Consider the following 18,239-nt stretch of genomic DNA (forward strand, 5'->3'; position numbering starts at 1 on the left):
TGATAAACCATAACGGAAAAGAATATATAAAAAAAGGAAAGTCTATGTGTATAACTGAGTCACTTTGCTACACAGCAGAGGTTGGCACAACTTTGTAAATCAGCTATACTTCAATAAAAAAAATCAATCAGCATTGCTTATGAACAGAGAAACCATTTTGTTTATTTTTTTTACTTTTAATTTTTATTTTCATTTTGAAACAACATTAGAATAACAGAACATTGCAAAAGAAGTACCAAGAAGTCCCATAAACCATTCACTAAAATTCCACAAATGTCACTATCTTACATAGCACTGTACATGGCCCAAGCCAGGGAATTATCAGATACAATACTATAGGTTGTACTAATACACAGGCCTTATGCAAATTTCACCAATATTCCCACTAATTTCCTTTTCCTAGTCCAAGGTTGAGTCTGGGGATCACACAATGCATGTAGTTGTCATGTCTCCATAGTCTCTCCAACCTGTGACCATTCCTCAGTCTTCCCTTCTCTTTTATGATCTCCACATAATTGATCACATATGATCTTCAATAATAATTGTCTATTTTTTAACGTCTTTATTGGAGTATAATTGCTTTACAATGGTATGTTAGTTTCTGCTTTATAACAAAGTGAATCAGCTATACATACACATATATCCCCATATCTCCTCCCTCTTGCATCTCCCTCCCATCCTCCCTATCCCACCCCTCTAGGTGGTCACAAAGCATGGAGCTGATCTCCCTGTGTTATGTGGCTGCTTCCCACTAGCTATCTATTTTACATCTGGTAGGGTATGTATGTCCATGCCACTCTCTCACTTCATCCCATCTTACCCTTCCCCCTTACCATGTCCTCAAGTCCATTCTCTATGTCAGAGAAACCATTTTAAATTAAAAGTATTCAAGGAAGGAAAGGACATAGAGATAAGTAGTAGGTGACAAGTTGTGTAAAGGGTCTAAGAAAAGGAGAATTCAGTTAACAAGGGGTCCTGTTTTCAGCGGGATCTCGTTTGACAATCAGAAACCAAGTCAGCCAGGAGGAAGGGGGAAAGGATGAGACAGAAATAAACAGAGAATCAAAGGTTAAGATCCAGGGAAAGAGGGACCTCTTTCAGAGAGATAGTTTATTAGTACTACTTTGTTGATTAAAGTAGGCCAGAAGAATGTATTGGACTGTAGAGGAAAATAACCCAAAATAGTGTGCTGCTAACAGAGACTGCACTCCCCCCCTCCCCCTATACCCTTGCATACAGAACAGTTTTTACCCTGCAAATTGCAAGTTAGAACCTTGCAGGTGCTCTCGTGGCTTTGAAAGACATCCCTGCATTTGGGATGGATTCAGCAGCAGGTAGCTCTGACCAAACTTTAAAATTAAAAGAAAATAACATTTAATATCTATCATGGGCCAAGCATTAGTAAAGGATTTATATATGTTATCTCATTTAATCATTTGTTTGTTCTATATTTGCTAAGCACCAACTGTTGTGTCATATACTTTCCCAGCAATGTTATGATACAATTGTTTATTACTATCCTCAAGTTACAGAGTGAAAAGGGGGGGGGGGGCAAAGAGTAATTGAGTTATGTGCTCAGGGTCACACAACTGGTAAATTGATAATCTAGGCATATTTAATTTTTGTTTGGGAACAGTATATTCAAATCTTCTCTTCATCCAAACGATTTGTGCTTCTAGGAAAGTTGCTTACATTTTTTTTTCTCTCCTGTGTTTCTCAAACTGTAAAAGGGAAAGTGCTCACACTATTCTCAAATTTGATTTATGATAACTCTGGTGTTTCCTGAAGGAAAAAAAGGAGCACTGATGAAATGGGCTAAGTACTATAACCATTATCCCCCTTAAATAATCCCAACATAATTTTTCTCATAAAAACACTATGTTCCCACACAACTTTAGGATATACAAATACTTTAGATTTTTAACTCTGACACAGAATCTGTTTATGGAGAGCACAGATTCAAATGAATATTGTTAATATGAATTTGAAATTGAAAGAGCAGCAACTTTAGAAAATGTAGCATTGGCTGTGATTTATATCTTTTAAGAACATTTCTTCAATGTCTATTCACCACAAAGTGCTTCTCACAAGTTGTCATATTTATACATGTCCTTGTAAATGTTTTAGCTAAACCTGAGTTTCACTTCTAGATCCAATGTAAATAGGAAACTTTATGAAGACAAAACTCAGAAACAACTAAAAGTTACATGGTAAAGATTTGGCCTTGCCAAACTTTCTCCAAAATAAAACTTAGTGTTTAAAGTCACATGCTAGAAACCTCTCCAATTTTTAGATTGATGAATACATATTTAAGAGGTTATGTAATGGCATATATGCACCAACTACATCCAGAGTGGCTGAAGAGGATTCAGCTTCCAACTTTATAGGCATTCCTTGTGCTCACATACCAAAATCCTAGTTTCTATGTAAAGTACTTTCCAGAGTACACAAGAATTCTATAGTTCCTTGAGTATCATTTTAGTCAAGGACACAGGGAAATCTTCAGAACCCAAATACTCACTGAGATGAAAGAAATGTCTTATTTATTTGTGTAACATAACAGGGATTGCCCCTGCCTGTCACTCCTGAGACAAAAAATAGATTCCTCAGCATTTATTTTCTCTCAGAGGCAGGCTTCTAATATGGGCTTGCAGCAAAAATCTTGAGTGCAAGTCCAAGCACTACCACAGCTCTATACGTCAGACCAGTGGCTCTCCAAGTGTGGTCCACAGGCTTAAAGCAATAGGATCACCTAAGAAATTAATGGAAATGAAAATTCCTGGACTCTCCAAACTACTGAATCAGAAACTCTAGGGGTAGGGCCCAGAAGTCTCGGTTTTAACAAGCACTCCAGAGATTTTTTTTTGGGGGGGTATAGTTGTTTTACAATGTTGTGTTAGTTCCTACTGCACAGCGAAGTGAAGTAGAATTCCCTGTGCTATACAGCAGGTTTTCATTAGCTATCTATTTTATACATATTAGTGCACATATGTTAGTCCCAATCTCCCAGTTCATCCCACCCTCCCCCTTCCCCCCTTGGTGTCCATACATTTGTTCTCTACATCTGTGTCTCTATTTCTGCCTTGCAAACCAGTTCATCTGTACCATTTTTCTAGATCCCACATATTTGCGTTAATATACGATATTTGTTTTTCTCTTTTTGACTTACTTCACTCTGTATGACAGACTCTAGGTCCATCCACATCACTACACATAACTCAATTTCATTTCTTTTTATGGCTGAGTAATATTCCATTGTATGTATGTGCCACATCTTCTTTATCCATTCATCTGTCGATGGGCACTTAGCCTGCTTCCATGTCCTAGCTATTGTAAATAGTGCTGCAATGAACACTATGATACATGACTCTTTTTGAATTATGGTTTTCTCAGGATATATACCCAGTAGTGGGATTGCTGGGTCATATGGTAGTTCTATTTTTTAGTTTTTTAAGGAACCTCCATACTGTTCTCCATAGTGGCTGTATCAATTGACATTCCCACCAACCGTGCAAGAGGGTTCCCTTTTCTCTACACCCTCTACAGCATTTATTGTTTGTAGATTTTTTTCATGATGGCCATTCGGACCAGTGGGAAGTGATATCTCATTGTAGTTTTGATTTGCATTTCTCTAATGATTAGTGATGTTGAGCATCCTTTCATGTGTTTGATGGCAATCTGTATATCTTCTTTGGAGAAATGTCAATTTAGGTCTTCTGCCCATTTTTGGATTGGGTTGTTTGTTTTTTTGATATTAAGGTGCATGTGCTGCTTGTATATTATGGAGATTAATCCTTTGTCAGTTGCTTCATTTGCAAATATTTTCTCCCATTCGAGGGTTGCCTTTTTCTCTTCTCTATGGCATCCTTTACTGTGCAAAAGCTTTGAAGATTCATTAAGTCTCATTTGTTTATTTTTGTTTTTATTTCCATTTCTCTAGGAGGTGGGTCAAAAAGGATCTTGCTGTGATTTATGTTATACAGTTTTCTGCCTATATTTTTCTCTAAGAGTTTTATGGTGTCTGGCCTTACATTTAGGTCTTTAATCCATTTTGAGTTTATTTTTTGTGTATGGTGTTAGGAAGTGTTCTAATTTCATTCTTTTACATGTAGTTGTCCAGTTTTCCCAGAACCACTTATTGAAAAGGCTATCTTTTCTCTATTGTATATTCTTGTCTCCTTTATCAAAGATAAGGTGACCATATGTGTGTGGGTTTATCTCTGGGCTTTCTATCCTGTTCCATTGATCTATATTTCTGTTTTTGTGCCAGCACTATACTGTCTTGATTACTGTAGCTTTGTAGTATAGTCTGAAGTCCGGGAGCCTTATTCTTCCAGCTCTGTTTTTCTTTCTCAAGATTGCTTTGGCTATTCAGGGTCTTTTGTGTTTCCATACAAATTGTGAAACTTTTTGTTCTAGTTCTGTGAAAAATGTCATTGGTAGTTTGAGAGGGATTGCATTGAATCTGTAGATTGCTTTGGGTATTATAGTCACTTTCATAATTTTGATTCTTCCAATCCAAGAACATGGTATATCTCTCCATCTGTTTGTATCACCTTTGATTTCTTTCATCAGTGTCTTATAGTTTTCTGCATACAGGTCTTTTGTCTCCTTAGGTCAGTTTATTCCTCGTTATTTTATTCTTTTTGTTGCAATGGTACAAGTGAGTGCTTCCTTAATTTCTCTTTCAGATTTTTCATCATTAGTGTATAGGAATGCAAGAGATTTCTTTGCATTAGTTTTGTATCCTACTACCTTACCAAATTCATTGATTAGCTTTGGTAGTTTTTTTGCTAGCATCTTTAGGATTCTCTCTATATAGTATCATGTCATCTGCAAACAGTGACAGTTTTACTTCTCTTTTCCGATTTGGATTCCTTTAATTTCTTTTTCATCTCTGGTTGCTGTGGCTAAAACTTCCGAAACTATGTTGAATAATAGTGGTGAGAGTGGGCAACCTTATCTTGTTCCTGATCTTAGTGGAAATGGTTTCAGTTTTTCACCATTGAGAATGATGTTGGCTGTGGGTTTGTCATATATGGCCTTTATAATGTTGAAGTAAGTTCCCTCTATGCCTACTTTCTGGAGATTTTTTTTATCATAAATTGGTGTTGAATTTTGTCAAAAGCTTTTTCTGCATCTACTGAAATTATCATATGGTTTTTATCCTTCAATTTTTTAATATAGTTTATCACACTGATTGATTTGCATATATTGAAGAATCCTTGCATTCCTGGGATAAACCCCACTTGATCATGGTGTATGATAGTTTTAATGTGCTGCTGGATTCTGTTTGCTAGTATTTTGTTGAGGATTTTTGCATCTATATTCATCAGTGATATGGGCCTGTAGTGTTCTTTTTTTGTGACATCTTTGGTTTTGGTATCAGGGTGATGGTGGCCTCATAGAATGAGTTTGGATGTGTTCCTCCCTCTGCTATATTTTGGAAGAGTTTGAGAAGAATAGGTGTTAACTCTTCTCTAAATGTTTGATAGAATTCACCTGTGAAGCCATCTGGTCCTGGGCTTTTGTTTGCTGAAAGATTTTTAATCACAGTTTCAATATCAGTGCTTGTGATTGGTCTGTTTATATTTTCTATTCCTTCCTGATTCAGTCTTGGGAGGTTGTGCTTTTCTAAGAATTTGTCCATTTGTTCCAGGTTGTCCATTTTATTGGCATAGAGTTGCTTGCAGTAATCTCTCATGATCCTTTGTATTTCTACCGTGTCAGTTGTTACTTCTCCTTTTGTGTTTCTAATCCTATTGATTTTAGTCTTCTCTCTTTATTTCTTGATGAGGCTAGCTAATGGTTTATCAATTTTGTTTGTCTTCTCAAAGAACCAGCTTTTAGTTTTATTGATTGTTGCTATCACTTCCTTCATTTCTTTTTCATTTATATCTGATCTGATCATAATGATTTCTTTCCTTCTCTTAACTTTGGGGGGTTTTTGTTCTTCTTTCTCTAACTGCTATAGGTGTGAGGTTAGGTTGTTTATCTCAGATGTTTCATGTTTCTTGAAGTAGGATTGTATTGTTATAAAATTCTCCCTTAGAACTGCTTTTGCTCCATCCCATGGGTTTTGGGTTGTTGTATTTTCATTGTCATTTGTTTTTAGGTATTTTTTGATTTCTTCTTTGATTTCTTCAGTGAGCTCTTGCTTATTTAGTAATGTATTGTTTAGACCACATGTGCTTGTATTTTTTACAGTTTTTTCCTGTAATTGATATGTAGTCTCATAGCCTTGTGGTCAGAAAAGATAGTTGATAATGATTTCAACTTTCTTAAATTTACCAATGCTTGATTTGTGACCCAAGATATGATCTATCCTGGAGAATGTTCCATGAGCAATTGAGAAGAAAGTGTATTCTGTTGTTTTTGTATGGAATGTCCTATAAATATCGAGTAAGTGCATCTTGTTTAATGTGTCATTTAAAGCTTGTGCTTTCTTATTTATTTTCATTTTGGATGATCTGTCCACTGGTGAAAGTGGGGTGTTAAACTCCCCTACTATGATTGTGTTGCTGTTGATTTCCCATTTTATGGCTGTTAGTATTTGCCTTATATATTGAGATGCTCCTATATTGGGTGCATAAATATTTACAATTGTTATATCTTCTTCTTGGATTGATTCCTTGATCATTATGTAGTGTCCTTCTTTGTCTCTTGTAATAGTCTTTATTTTAAAGTCTGTTTTGTCTGTTATAATATTTTGTTCTATACTTCACATCAAAAATAAACATTATATACCACCTGATGATGACCATTAAAACTTTTTCTCACTTTTGTCAGGTCAACTTTTTTTCAAATGACTGCAGTTTGAGAAATAACCAGTCTCCTGAGGGAAACAGGAGCCAGAGAAAAATCTTTCTTAAAGATAAATATATATATATATAAAATTGCTTCAAGGTAACTAAAAAACTCAGTGACTTACTTTTCTCCCTGTTGAAATGGCTGAATCATAACTACTTCAGACTGAGTTTTCTATTCTTTCTTTTAGAATCTAGAAAGAGGTTGGTAACCCTTTCCTCCTAGAAATCCCTCTATAATATCTTAATCCAAAGCCCTTCTGCAGCAAATCACAGTGTGGGTTTTTTTTTCTCCATCATTAAAAGTTAAAAAAAAAAGTTATTAAGGCAGCTGGTTGCTGTCTCCCTTCATATAATGAACTCAACAATGAAATTAACACTTACCTACCTCCCTTCTCTTTCCAAGATAATTAATGCCACGTTCTTTAATTTTTCTACTTTTAAATTTCTGTCTTTATATTTTTCTTATGATCTCTCTAAGGCCCACTTCAAACATGAAATCCAAAGTTCTTACAGGACAACATTCATATTTGTTTACTTGTCTCCCCAGAAATTCCTGAGGATAGAAATTCTTCAAATCTTCATGACCAAATCACAGAAGAGAGTTTAGCTTGGTTGAACTGAATTGTCATATAAGCCTCACTTAGGAGAGTTATATCTCTCACACATACAGGTGCTAGATAGAATACTAAAACTCATTGTTTTACCCAGATATAATGAGTTGTTCTACCCAAATATAATGAGACATACCCCCAAAATGTATGTCCACCTAGAACTTCAGAATGTGACCTTATTTAGAAAGAGGTTTTACAGATGTAATTTGTTAAAATGAGAGTATACTAGATTAGGGTGGGCCCTAATCCTAGGGCTGGTGTTCTTATAAGAAAACAAAGACATGTTATTTTAATGCCCAGTTTGTGGTACTTCATCACAGCAGAACTAGGAAACTCGTAAACCAAGCATCACTATTTCCCCCATCTGAGCAACTGGCAATGTTTCCTTATGGTTCACTATCCATCACAGGCCATGTCTCAAAATTGTTACTCCCCCCAAAAGAGATACAAATAAAAGACATTTTGTTTCAGATCATCCTTTTCCTCAAAGGCTTGTTCGTTCAAAATCCACATCCAATTCCATCAATATAATAAAAAATGTAAGAAAAAGTGAACATATGATTAGAAAAGGTAAAAGGGCACCCAGTCATTAAAAGTCACATATTTTAAGAACTTTCATTTAAGGAAAGTGCTCAATATATAATGTTAAAAGAAAAAACAAGATACATATTTCTTATGAAATATGCTTTCAATTTTTTAAGTGCACATATAAAAATAAGATACTTGAGGGAAAAAAACCAGCAATAAATACTCTTTGGGAGACAAACCTAAAGCTACCTTATATTTGGCTCTTTCTATCCTTGTTTATTTTCTGGATTTTCTACAATGAATTAATTACTTCTATGATCAGAAAAATGTTATTTACACAGGTTATTTGAAGACAAGAGAACTAAATGGGAGAAAAAAAAATTTATTTAAAAAAAAATCTTAACAATCCCTATTCATCCAAGAAGCACAGGACACTTTGCAAACTATTAAAATGAATAAGTTTGACATGTCTTAGATAGGAATTGGATATCAAATAATTTTATCTGAGGCACTGAAAATTTCCTCAAATTGTGCAATGGCATATCAAATCAAGAAATCAGCCCCAGAGTTTTGTTTTCTCTCTATTGATCTTTCTACTACCAATGACACCTTTTACATACTTGGATGGTACTTCTTTAAAAAGAAAATTCAGGGACTTCCTTGGTGGTCCAGTGGTTCAGAATCTGCCATCCAATACAGGGGACACGGGTTCAGTTCCTGGTCGGGGAACTAAGACTGAGTGCCACAACTACTGAGTCTGCATGCCACAGCTAGAGAGCCCACGTGCTGCTACTACAGGGCCCATGTGCTCTGGTGCCTGCACACTACAACTAGAGAGCCTGCACACTATAACTAGAGAGAAGCCCACATTCCACAACTGGAGAGAAGCCCACGCACCACAACTAGAGAGGAGCCTGTGTGCTGCAATGAAAGATCCCATGTGTCACAACGAAAGATCCCGTGTGCCACAACTAAGACCCAACACAGCCATAAATAAATAAATAAATAAGAAAATTTATACTGGGAAATTAAGTATCATGAAACCAATCCAGACATACCATAACGTGAAAAACGTATTATTCATTATTAACCACCTTCTTCAGTGCCCACATCCACACACTTTCTTTTTTCCATATATCTAATTCCAAAAATGGCACATCTAATCTCATTCAAATACCTATGCCCAACTGAAAATGTATCATCCTCTTCTCAAAGAAAGACACCAAAATCATGTCCAGTTTCTGAATTGTGCTCTGAGTTTAAGATCTCCATGGGCTGTGAATTCCTCTTGGTGGGTTTCAAATGTGGCTCCTCATGGTCCAGCAAATGGTAAATGGTCCAGCTAAATGATGAATGTGATCATCCCAACAAGCTCACAATACACAGGAAAGGATAAACAATATCATTATCACCAAAAGAGCTTCCATGTGAAAGATAGAGAAGGAGAAGGGCCATGGAGAGGTGAAGTGACTTCCTGCTCTGTATTAGAATGAAGTCCTTAGGGGACAGCCTGATTTTGAGGACCTTCCTGCCACACCTCAAGGAAGCAGGAGGAAGACTCCCTTTCTGGAACTACATTGCTTTGGCACCTCTCTGCCTGTTGGCATATTTTGAAAGGATGGTGATTACCTTTGCTTAGGAGCATTTATGGTTCTCTTTTCAGATGCTGGCACTTTCTGGCAATAAACTCCCTTAAAATTCTTTAAAATATATATATATGCTTTAACAGACTTTTCTAAAGAACACACATGTAGACATCCTGGAATGGATACTTTTATTATTATTCTGTATTTCTTTGTTGTTTGAAACTTTAAGAAGAATGTATAATTTGTACAACTTTCAAAAAAAGTTTTAAGTTTAAATCAAGAAGAGAAAAAAAGAGATAAGGAAAGAAATTAAAGTCTCAATGTACTAGATCTGACTACATGGTAATAAAAGGACCAATGCATTTCTAATACAGCTAACTCACTATCTGATCATGATGGCATTTTTCTTAATAATCTAGAAATTCTTTTTATTCAACACATATGAACAAATAATTATAACAGTCCCATTGTCTTACTGCAGATCTCCATCTAATGTATACTCTTATACAAAAATCCTGGTGAAAATTCAGTTTCAAATATTTAAAAGCCATATGAATAAAAACTAAATTTCTGTGAAACAACTGCATTTTCCAAATAGCACACCAAGTTTCAGGTCATAAAATAGCAACAGACTTAAATAAAGCCCTATTTAAAAAAAGAAAAAGAAAAAGAAAAAACAATAACTGTAAACAATAAGCCACTTAAAGAAACTTCTACAGAGCACATTTTCAAATCTCTGGGTTAATACTACACTTCAGGGCAATAGGTATATGGAATTGCCTTTTGCTTTTCTCTCTGTTTTTATGTATGTTTGAAAAATTTTATAATAAAAATAAGTTTTTAGAACATGCACCTCACAAGGTTAATTCTTCCTATTAATGCTAGTAGACAGTGGATGATCACTATAATTATACATATTAGTAGTATTTCACTATTGGTATATATTGTACATACAACATATAATCATTAGAGCTTCCATTCCTTGAATGCCGACTGTGTACAAAATGCTTTAAATCATTATGTAACTTAACAACCTTCCTAAGGTTAGTGGTATTAATATACCCATTTGACAAATAAAACAGCAACTCAGAGAAGTTAAGCCACTTGTTAGAGATTACAAAGTTAGTAAATAGAAAATTAGAACTTTAAACTCATGTGTATATGACCCCAAAGTCCATGTTCTTCATTTCTATACTATGTTGCTTCCTGAAAAGGATGGTCTAATTGTTTTTAAAGTGCACTACCATTATTTTGAAACTTACTCTCTTTCACTGATAATCATGGCATAACCTAGAGTCAGTCATTTATCCTCTGTGTTCATCATTTCCCCATTAGTTGTCCCATCTAATAAAATGTGGAAATTTTATTAACTTGAACCAGTTGGACCAAAGCTCAGATGAATTCACAGAATATCTTACTTCAGAGTTTTCAGAAAATTCTGAAATAGATGTTACAAAGGTGATACTAATTCAGATTCTGCCAAAATTACTCTAAATTAATGGGATCTAAATAATGGTGTTTTATCAAAATTGTAAGTACAGAATCACTGTAGAAGAAACTGTGAATTCACGATACTACGAAGGCAAATACTGAATGTAGTTTAAGAACATTATTTTTATTTATTTGTTTAACATTTATTCAATTGAAATTTAAGACACTGCAGGTATAAAGGTTAAAAAGAGTACTCCTTTCCTCTGTAAGATTACAGTCTAATGGGAAGACAGACTTAAAAAGAATTACTCTACTTTGTGGTATGTACAAATTATAATGGTACCAGAGAAGAATTAGTATCAGAAGGCTGCTTTGGCAATCAGAGAAGGCATCATAGGGCAGAAAAAGAGAACTAAGACATGAATAATATCTTGTAGCAGGATGAAAAAAATCTTGCATCATTTACCAGGTCAACATTAACAACATCCAGTGCTTATTAAACATTCAAAACTGTACTTTTGGAAAACAGTTTGGCAATTCCTTAAAAAAAACTAAAACATGGAATTACCATATGACTCAGCAATTCCACTGCTGGGTATATACCCAAAAGAAGTGAAAGTAGGGACTTGAACAGATATTTGTACCCCATGTTCACAGCAGCATTATTCTCAATAGCCAAAAGGAAGAAGCAACGCAATTGTCCATGGGCAGATGAATGAATATACAAAATGTGGCATATACATACAATGGAATATTATTCAGCCATAAAAAGAGGGAAATCTGACACAGGCTATAACATATACAGATTTTGAAGGCATTATACTATGTGAAATATGCCAGTCACAAAAGGACAAATATTGTATGATCCTATTCATATGAGATTCCTAGAGTGCTCAAATTCTTAGAGACAAGAAGTAGAATGGTGGTTGCCAGGTGTTAGAAGGAGGGAGGCATGGGAAGTTATAGTGTTTAATAGGTCCAGTTTCAGTTGAAAAGATAGAAAACTTCTGGAGACAGGTGGTGATGATGGTTATGCAACAACATGAATATACATAGTGCCACAGATCTGTACACTTAAAAATGGTTAAAATGGTAAACTTTATGTTATGTATAATTTACCACAAAAAAAACTCTACATTTTTTCTAAAACACAGAAATTACACTCATTTTTCCTATTTGAGTCATCTTCAGTGTAAAATATTGCTCAGTGGGTAAAAAGGACTGAAATCTCAATTTTGTGTTGATCAATCAGAAAAAGTAATTAATGGACTGACAACTATTTATTGAATACCTTGTGGATTGATGGGCTTCTAATTATTACCTTGCAGTGGAAACATGCTCATGCCAACATGAAAAACTGCCTTTTCTTTCCCAGAAGTTAAAAGTTGCTAAGACCAACTGCTTCTCAGTTATTTGAAATAAAGCAAAGTCAAAATTCATCTCCAAATGAAAAAAAGTGCATTTTTCACTGTTTATGGCTTAAAAACAACTAATAGTGGTGTCTCTTTTGGATTAATTGCAAGGGATAAAAATACGCTCTGGAACGTAATATTTTCAAAAAGTCTGAGGTGACCAAAAACAGTATATGATTAAAAAAAACACTTAACCATAGCTAGTATATTAAAATATTTATGATAACAATCAGAGTTCACTCAGTTCAAACAAGTTCAGCAGGCACAAAGGAAGAACACAAGCAGAACACAAAGGAAGGAATGGGAAAGAACAGGTCTTGAAATTCCAGAACAAAGCAAATCTTTGAGTTATCTGTATAATTCAAGGTTCCAATTAATATAGGTTTTACTGGCTGCCTATTTTTCCTATTCCCAATAGCATAAACAAAATTATTTTTCAATTATATTTCAAGTTGACTCTACTTACTCCTGGTGGAAATATCTGAATAACATTTCCAGCTATGTCTAGGATTCTTAGGTTGAAAAGATCACAAAGTTCCTGTGTCAGGAAACAAAAGAGGGAGAGAGCTTTTTAAAAGTCTAATATGTAGAATCACAAACATTTCTTGTAAGTTTAAACTTGATGAAGTTGACCACCTTTCCTAATTACCTGGTCAATTCTTCAGTATATCTCCCCAGGGAGATCACTAGGTCTGGATCACCAGATTCTTTCAATTCTCCATTTCCTCTGACCACTCCAGGGCAACATACATGGTGACCAAGAACTAGACTATTTGTAGTAAATATCTGTAGGTTCAAATTCACCTCCAACACTTACTATATATCTATAGGCAAATTTCTTAATCTTTGTACTTTAGTTTCTCCATTTGTAACATGGAAATGTTAATGGAAGCCACTATCTTCAATATGGATGCTGAATGCATTAAATAAATTACTAATCAAAAGTGCTTACTAAAGGGCTTAATACAAAGTGAGCACTTAGTAGACATTTCTATCATTAAAACAGAAAGAACCTTTGGGAGACAGAACACAGACGTAATCTTAGAGAGCTATATCTATCAACAATTCCACTGGTATTTATTTCACATCTACCTTTTGTGTGGCATTGTGCTAACACAACCTTTTCCTTATAAGGGAAATCTGTTAGTCTAGCCACATGCCCGATGTGACTGGATGGGCATATACCTTCATATGCATGTGTGCAGACATACACATAATTTATAATGTACCAGAAAATGATTCATAATATGTTTAGTAACAAAACAAATGAGTATTTTCTGTAATGTCTTATCATTTATAATTCAGACCAAAAAGAACAATGATAGACTGAAACGTATTAAATGTACAAGGACATAAATGATTATAGGCATTCTTTACATGATAATTCAGGACAGGACTTACTAGCATTCAAATTTTTTAAAGTCTAAATGCCTTGGGTTTATAAAATTGTGGTAAGACTATTGATTTGAAATACAGACTTTTAAGTTAGACAGACATGGATCTGAGCTCTTTTTCTGACTTTTGCAAACTATGTTCAAGTCACATAACCTCTTTGATCTTTATTCTAAAATGGGCATAATAAGAGATACATTATAAAGTTGCTATGAACACTAAGTAATGTAATGCTTCATGATGATCCTATTGCTGCTGTTATTGCTTTTCCCTCAAATGAGGGAGACATGCTTTTAATAGGTTTAATCTGTAATTCCAAGACATTTTCTTACTTGTTTATAGTAAGTCAAATTTTTAAGGAATATAAAAATAAAAATTTTGAAATATACTTATTTATAGCCTATACCTTGGTATATTTTTACATATCACATTACAGGGTGCACAGAACTTTTAAAGGGAATATATTCTTTTTTAAAAAAATTATTCATTTATTATTTATTTGGCTGCATCGGGTCTTAGTTGCAGCGCACGCTCTTCATTGCAGCACACGGGCTTCTCTCTAGTTGTGGCGCACAGTCTCCAGAGCACACGGGCTCAGTAGTTGCAGTAGGCGGGCTCTCTAGTTGTGACGCGTGGGCTCAGTAGTTGCAGCACACAGGCTTAATTGCCCCACAACATGTGGGATCTTAGTTCCCCGACCAGGGATCAAACCCGCATCCCCTGCATTGTAAGGTGAATTCTTAACCACTGGACCACCAGAGAAGTCCCAAGGGAATATCTTCTTGAGAGAAAAGTGAAACAGTAGGAATTAATCTGCTTTTTTTATTCCTCAAGTTACTGTATGACATGCATTTCCTCCTATCAAATTAATTCTAATTTGCATAAGTAAGGAAGGTAAACCCATTGACAGGTTCTTAACAGGAACCGGTACTCTTAAACTGGGAAATTTGAGGAGAGTTTAATAAAGCCACTATTTATAAAAGTTTGACAGGGTTCAGGGAAATCAACGAGGTTCCCTAAACCAAGAAAGGTAGTTCCCTAAAACCACAAGGTTCCCAAAAGCTAGCAACAGCAGGGAGTTCTTTAATACCACAAGCCTAAAGAGTCAAGGGAATGTAATAATGTCCATTGAGATTCACCTGACATTTGCTATGACCCTCCAGAAAAGCATGCAGGCAACTCACAGCACCCTATTAGAGAGAACACCAGGGGAAAACTATATGGTACTCAATATCCCCCTGCCCTTTCACCTCCTGCTACTGCCCCTCATTGGCCATATCCTAGAGGAAGCCTGAGGACAAAGGAGCTCATTGATGCCCATACGGGTCAGTCTCCCAGGCACAGAGCAGGTTGGAAAAGGATGGAGAGTGGATGTAAAGAAAAAATGGAAGATATCTAGCACATACTTGAAAACCTAAAAGTACTAATATTTTGTGCTGTATATAGAGTTGCCAGATAAAATACAGGACACTCACTTAAATTTAAATTTCAGACAAAAAAATAAGATTTTTAACACATATAAGTATGTCCCATGCAATATTTGGAACATACTTATACTAAAAGAAATTCTTCATCGGTAATCTGAAATTCAGATTTAAGCATTCTGTATTTTTATTTACTAAATCTGGCATCCCTAGCTTTGTGAAAAAATCCAAGTTATAACCTTCCTTTGTCATAGGGATTTGGGAACTGATTATACCTAATCAGAGGGAAAGCAAATGACCTCTTGTACTCAGATGCCCAAATCTATTCTACAACTGCTCCTTATCATGGTGTAATGAGTTCTTCACCAACAAAAGAAAATTTGGTTCCATCTTTTGCTTACCTCTGGCAAAGATTCAATGTTGTTCCTGACCAGAAGAAGCTTCTGGAGCTTCTTCAAGAAATTAATCTCTTTGGGTATACAAATGAGCTGATTGTAGTTAAGTTGAAGTTCAGAAAGATTCTTAAGGAAACAAAGTTCTCTAGGAATGCTGGCTAGCTGGTTATGATTTATACTCAGATATGTAAGGCTTTTTAATCTAAAAAATAAACAAAGTGTATGAATGAAATTCACAAGAATAAGAAAGTCCATTGTACAGACCCCACTTATCAGAGCCATGTATCAATTCATATTTTTTGTAGCTCACCTGAGCTTTTCTTCAGTCAAGTGTTCACAACTACTATGAATCATTTGAGCATAAAAAAACTTTGTTGTAATTTAACTTTTAAAGATTTTTATAATCAGATGGTTTATGTTAAAAGTTAAAATTTTATCTAATCAAAACTTATATTTAAGAAAAAAAATTCTATCTTTATTCTTTGTACATATACAGTAGCTATACTGAAGAGGAAGCCAGAGGACAAAGGAGAACATATACACACACATGGATATAGACAGGTATAGATTTAGATATAGATTATACATCCTGTACCACTGAGTTGCTGCGGAAGATGCAAAGACAGATCAGCCACAAATTCTGCCTTTATGTATATCATTGTCTAGAAGGAGATATTAGATAGAGCCATAAAATGAGGATAGAAAATGCCAACAAACAAGGAGAAAAGGGTTAAGATTTGAGTCTGTAATTGCAGATATAGTACCTGAGGTCCCTCAGAAGCATTTCGGAAGAAACAACATTTTGAACTTGGCCTTGAATAATAGAACCTGTAAAATTAGGGCAACAGGAAGGCATAACAAACTGAGAAAATATTAGTGTTTTGAATAAAGAAGCAGGAACAAATTAGCACTATTGAGCACCAACTATGTACTTGTGCATTAAATTTAATCTACAGCACAACCCTAAGGCTTGAGTTATCACCCTTAATCCAGAAATGAGGAAAATAAAGGATCAGAGGCAGTGAATAACTTGCCCAACTTAAACATCAGAAAACCATGTCAAGATTCAAATGCAGATGTGTCTTCTTGCAAAGCTAAGAATGAAGATTTATAATGCTCTTAAGCTGTTGAAGTTAAATTAGTAACATAATGAGGTGACATTTCTAGACAGTTTAAAATGGGGGACTGTTGCTTACAACAATAGTCAGTGCTAGTAAAAGAGATTTGGGGGAAGATTCTATGAATTCTATCGTGGAAGCGATGTGAATACATGAGACTGACAGAAAGAATAACAACTACAAAAGAGCAGAAGGAGATAGAGAGGAAGCAGATGGAAAGATTCTTGAGAAATATGAACATCTGACAAACAAATGAAAACCAAAGGCACCCAGAGAAGGCATGAGCAGAAAAGTAGATGAACCTGGTTAACAAGGAATTTCTAAAGGTATGAGAGGAGAGTATTTCAAAATTAAAAAGATAGTCAAAATGTTAAAGAGAGGTACTGCAAAAAAAAACAAACAAACAAACCTACTAGAACTAAAAGAAGGGTCACAGACTACAAAGTCACTATTAAAAAAATCTACTTTATGTCTATATTGTAGCCACAAACAACTGAAAATAAAAGTTTTCAAAATTCTATTTACAATAACATAAAAAAGCACTTAAAATAGTTAAGGATACATTTAACAAAAGACAATATTGTACTTTGTTCTCCAAACAGAGCTAAGCTTACTAAATTGTGAAATCATAACATGTTATAGCTCCAAGAATTTCAAAGTTCATTTCCTCACAATTCTTCCTTTAGAGATGAGAAAACCAAGGTCCAAGACAGTTAAATTACTTGGCCAAGGTCATGAGGCTAGTTGCACAAAGTTATGACCTGAACCTAGTTCACCAGATCTTCCAAGGTGTCCTTTTTTCATTACATGACCAACACATAAATCAGTTGATAAGCTGAATGAGTGAAAAAGTAAGCAGACAACTATTGGCATTTTCATTACCATAAATATTCCTCTTCTTCATAAATTAGATAGCTTCAAATTTTTTTCTAGTTGCTCTGATTTAAAACATTACTTTTTCTGTAAAAATCTATCTGGAGAAAAATACATTAGCTAGAGGTATAGACAAGTAAATTGGAATAGACTTTAGGTGTTGCAGAAAGCCCTTTGTTGAGAACTATTAATAGTTTTGTATCCTTTAAAAATCTGGATGTTCTTATGTTGTAATACATCTGTTTCTGTTTGACAGGCAATAAAGAGAGTCTCCAAAGTAAACCTGAGTAGGGTTCTGTCTCCATCTGTCAGAAGAAAAGCCCAAGAGGGTGTTTTGCCTGCAGAAGGACAAGGCCCTCAGCTGGCTCCAGAAAGTCACTGTAACAGCAGCCCATCTGTGCAAATGTGCAGGATAAGGAAAAATAGCATTTTGTTTTTGTTAATGATAATAAAATGTGTTTTTTTATGAAAATGACATGTTGGTTTTAAAGTCTTTGCTTTCGTATTACCTTTTCCATCAAGCTGAAAATGTTTTACAGTAAAGTTTAATGTCCCCAATTCTGTAACAGAGCAAGCTCCAAGAACCCCCCAGTTAGGAAATCAATAACACAATCAACTTTAGAACTTTGTTTCAAACCCTCACTTTTATACTTAGACTAC

General features: G+C 35.0%; 1 protein-coding gene across 2 annotated transcripts in view; it reads right to left on the reverse strand.

Annotated features, from left to right (window-relative positions):
* Nucleotides 1-18,239, reverse strand: part of LRRC69 (leucine rich repeat containing 69) — a gene marked incomplete at its 5' end in the record, with an annotated part of 93,974 nt that overhangs the window by 60,316 nt on the left and 15,419 nt on the right. Inside the window, 2 exons of one of the 2 annotated variants that reach the window (XM_079902333.1) lie at nucleotides 12,844-12,915; nucleotides 15,595-15,790. The exons of the other annotated variant lie outside the window; for it this stretch is intronic. Of the exons in view, the coding sequence (XP_079758459.1) occupies nucleotides 12,844-12,915; nucleotides 15,595-15,790 (268 nt within the window). The remainder of the gene's footprint in view (nucleotides 1-12,843; nucleotides 12,916-15,594; nucleotides 15,791-18,239) is intronic. 2 annotated transcript variants of the gene reach the window in all.

Source organism: Stenella coeruleoalba (genome assembly GCF_951394435.1).
Source record: "Stenella coeruleoalba genome assembly, chromosome: 17".
NCBI lineage: Eukaryota > Metazoa > Chordata > Mammalia > Artiodactyla > Delphinidae > Stenella > Stenella coeruleoalba.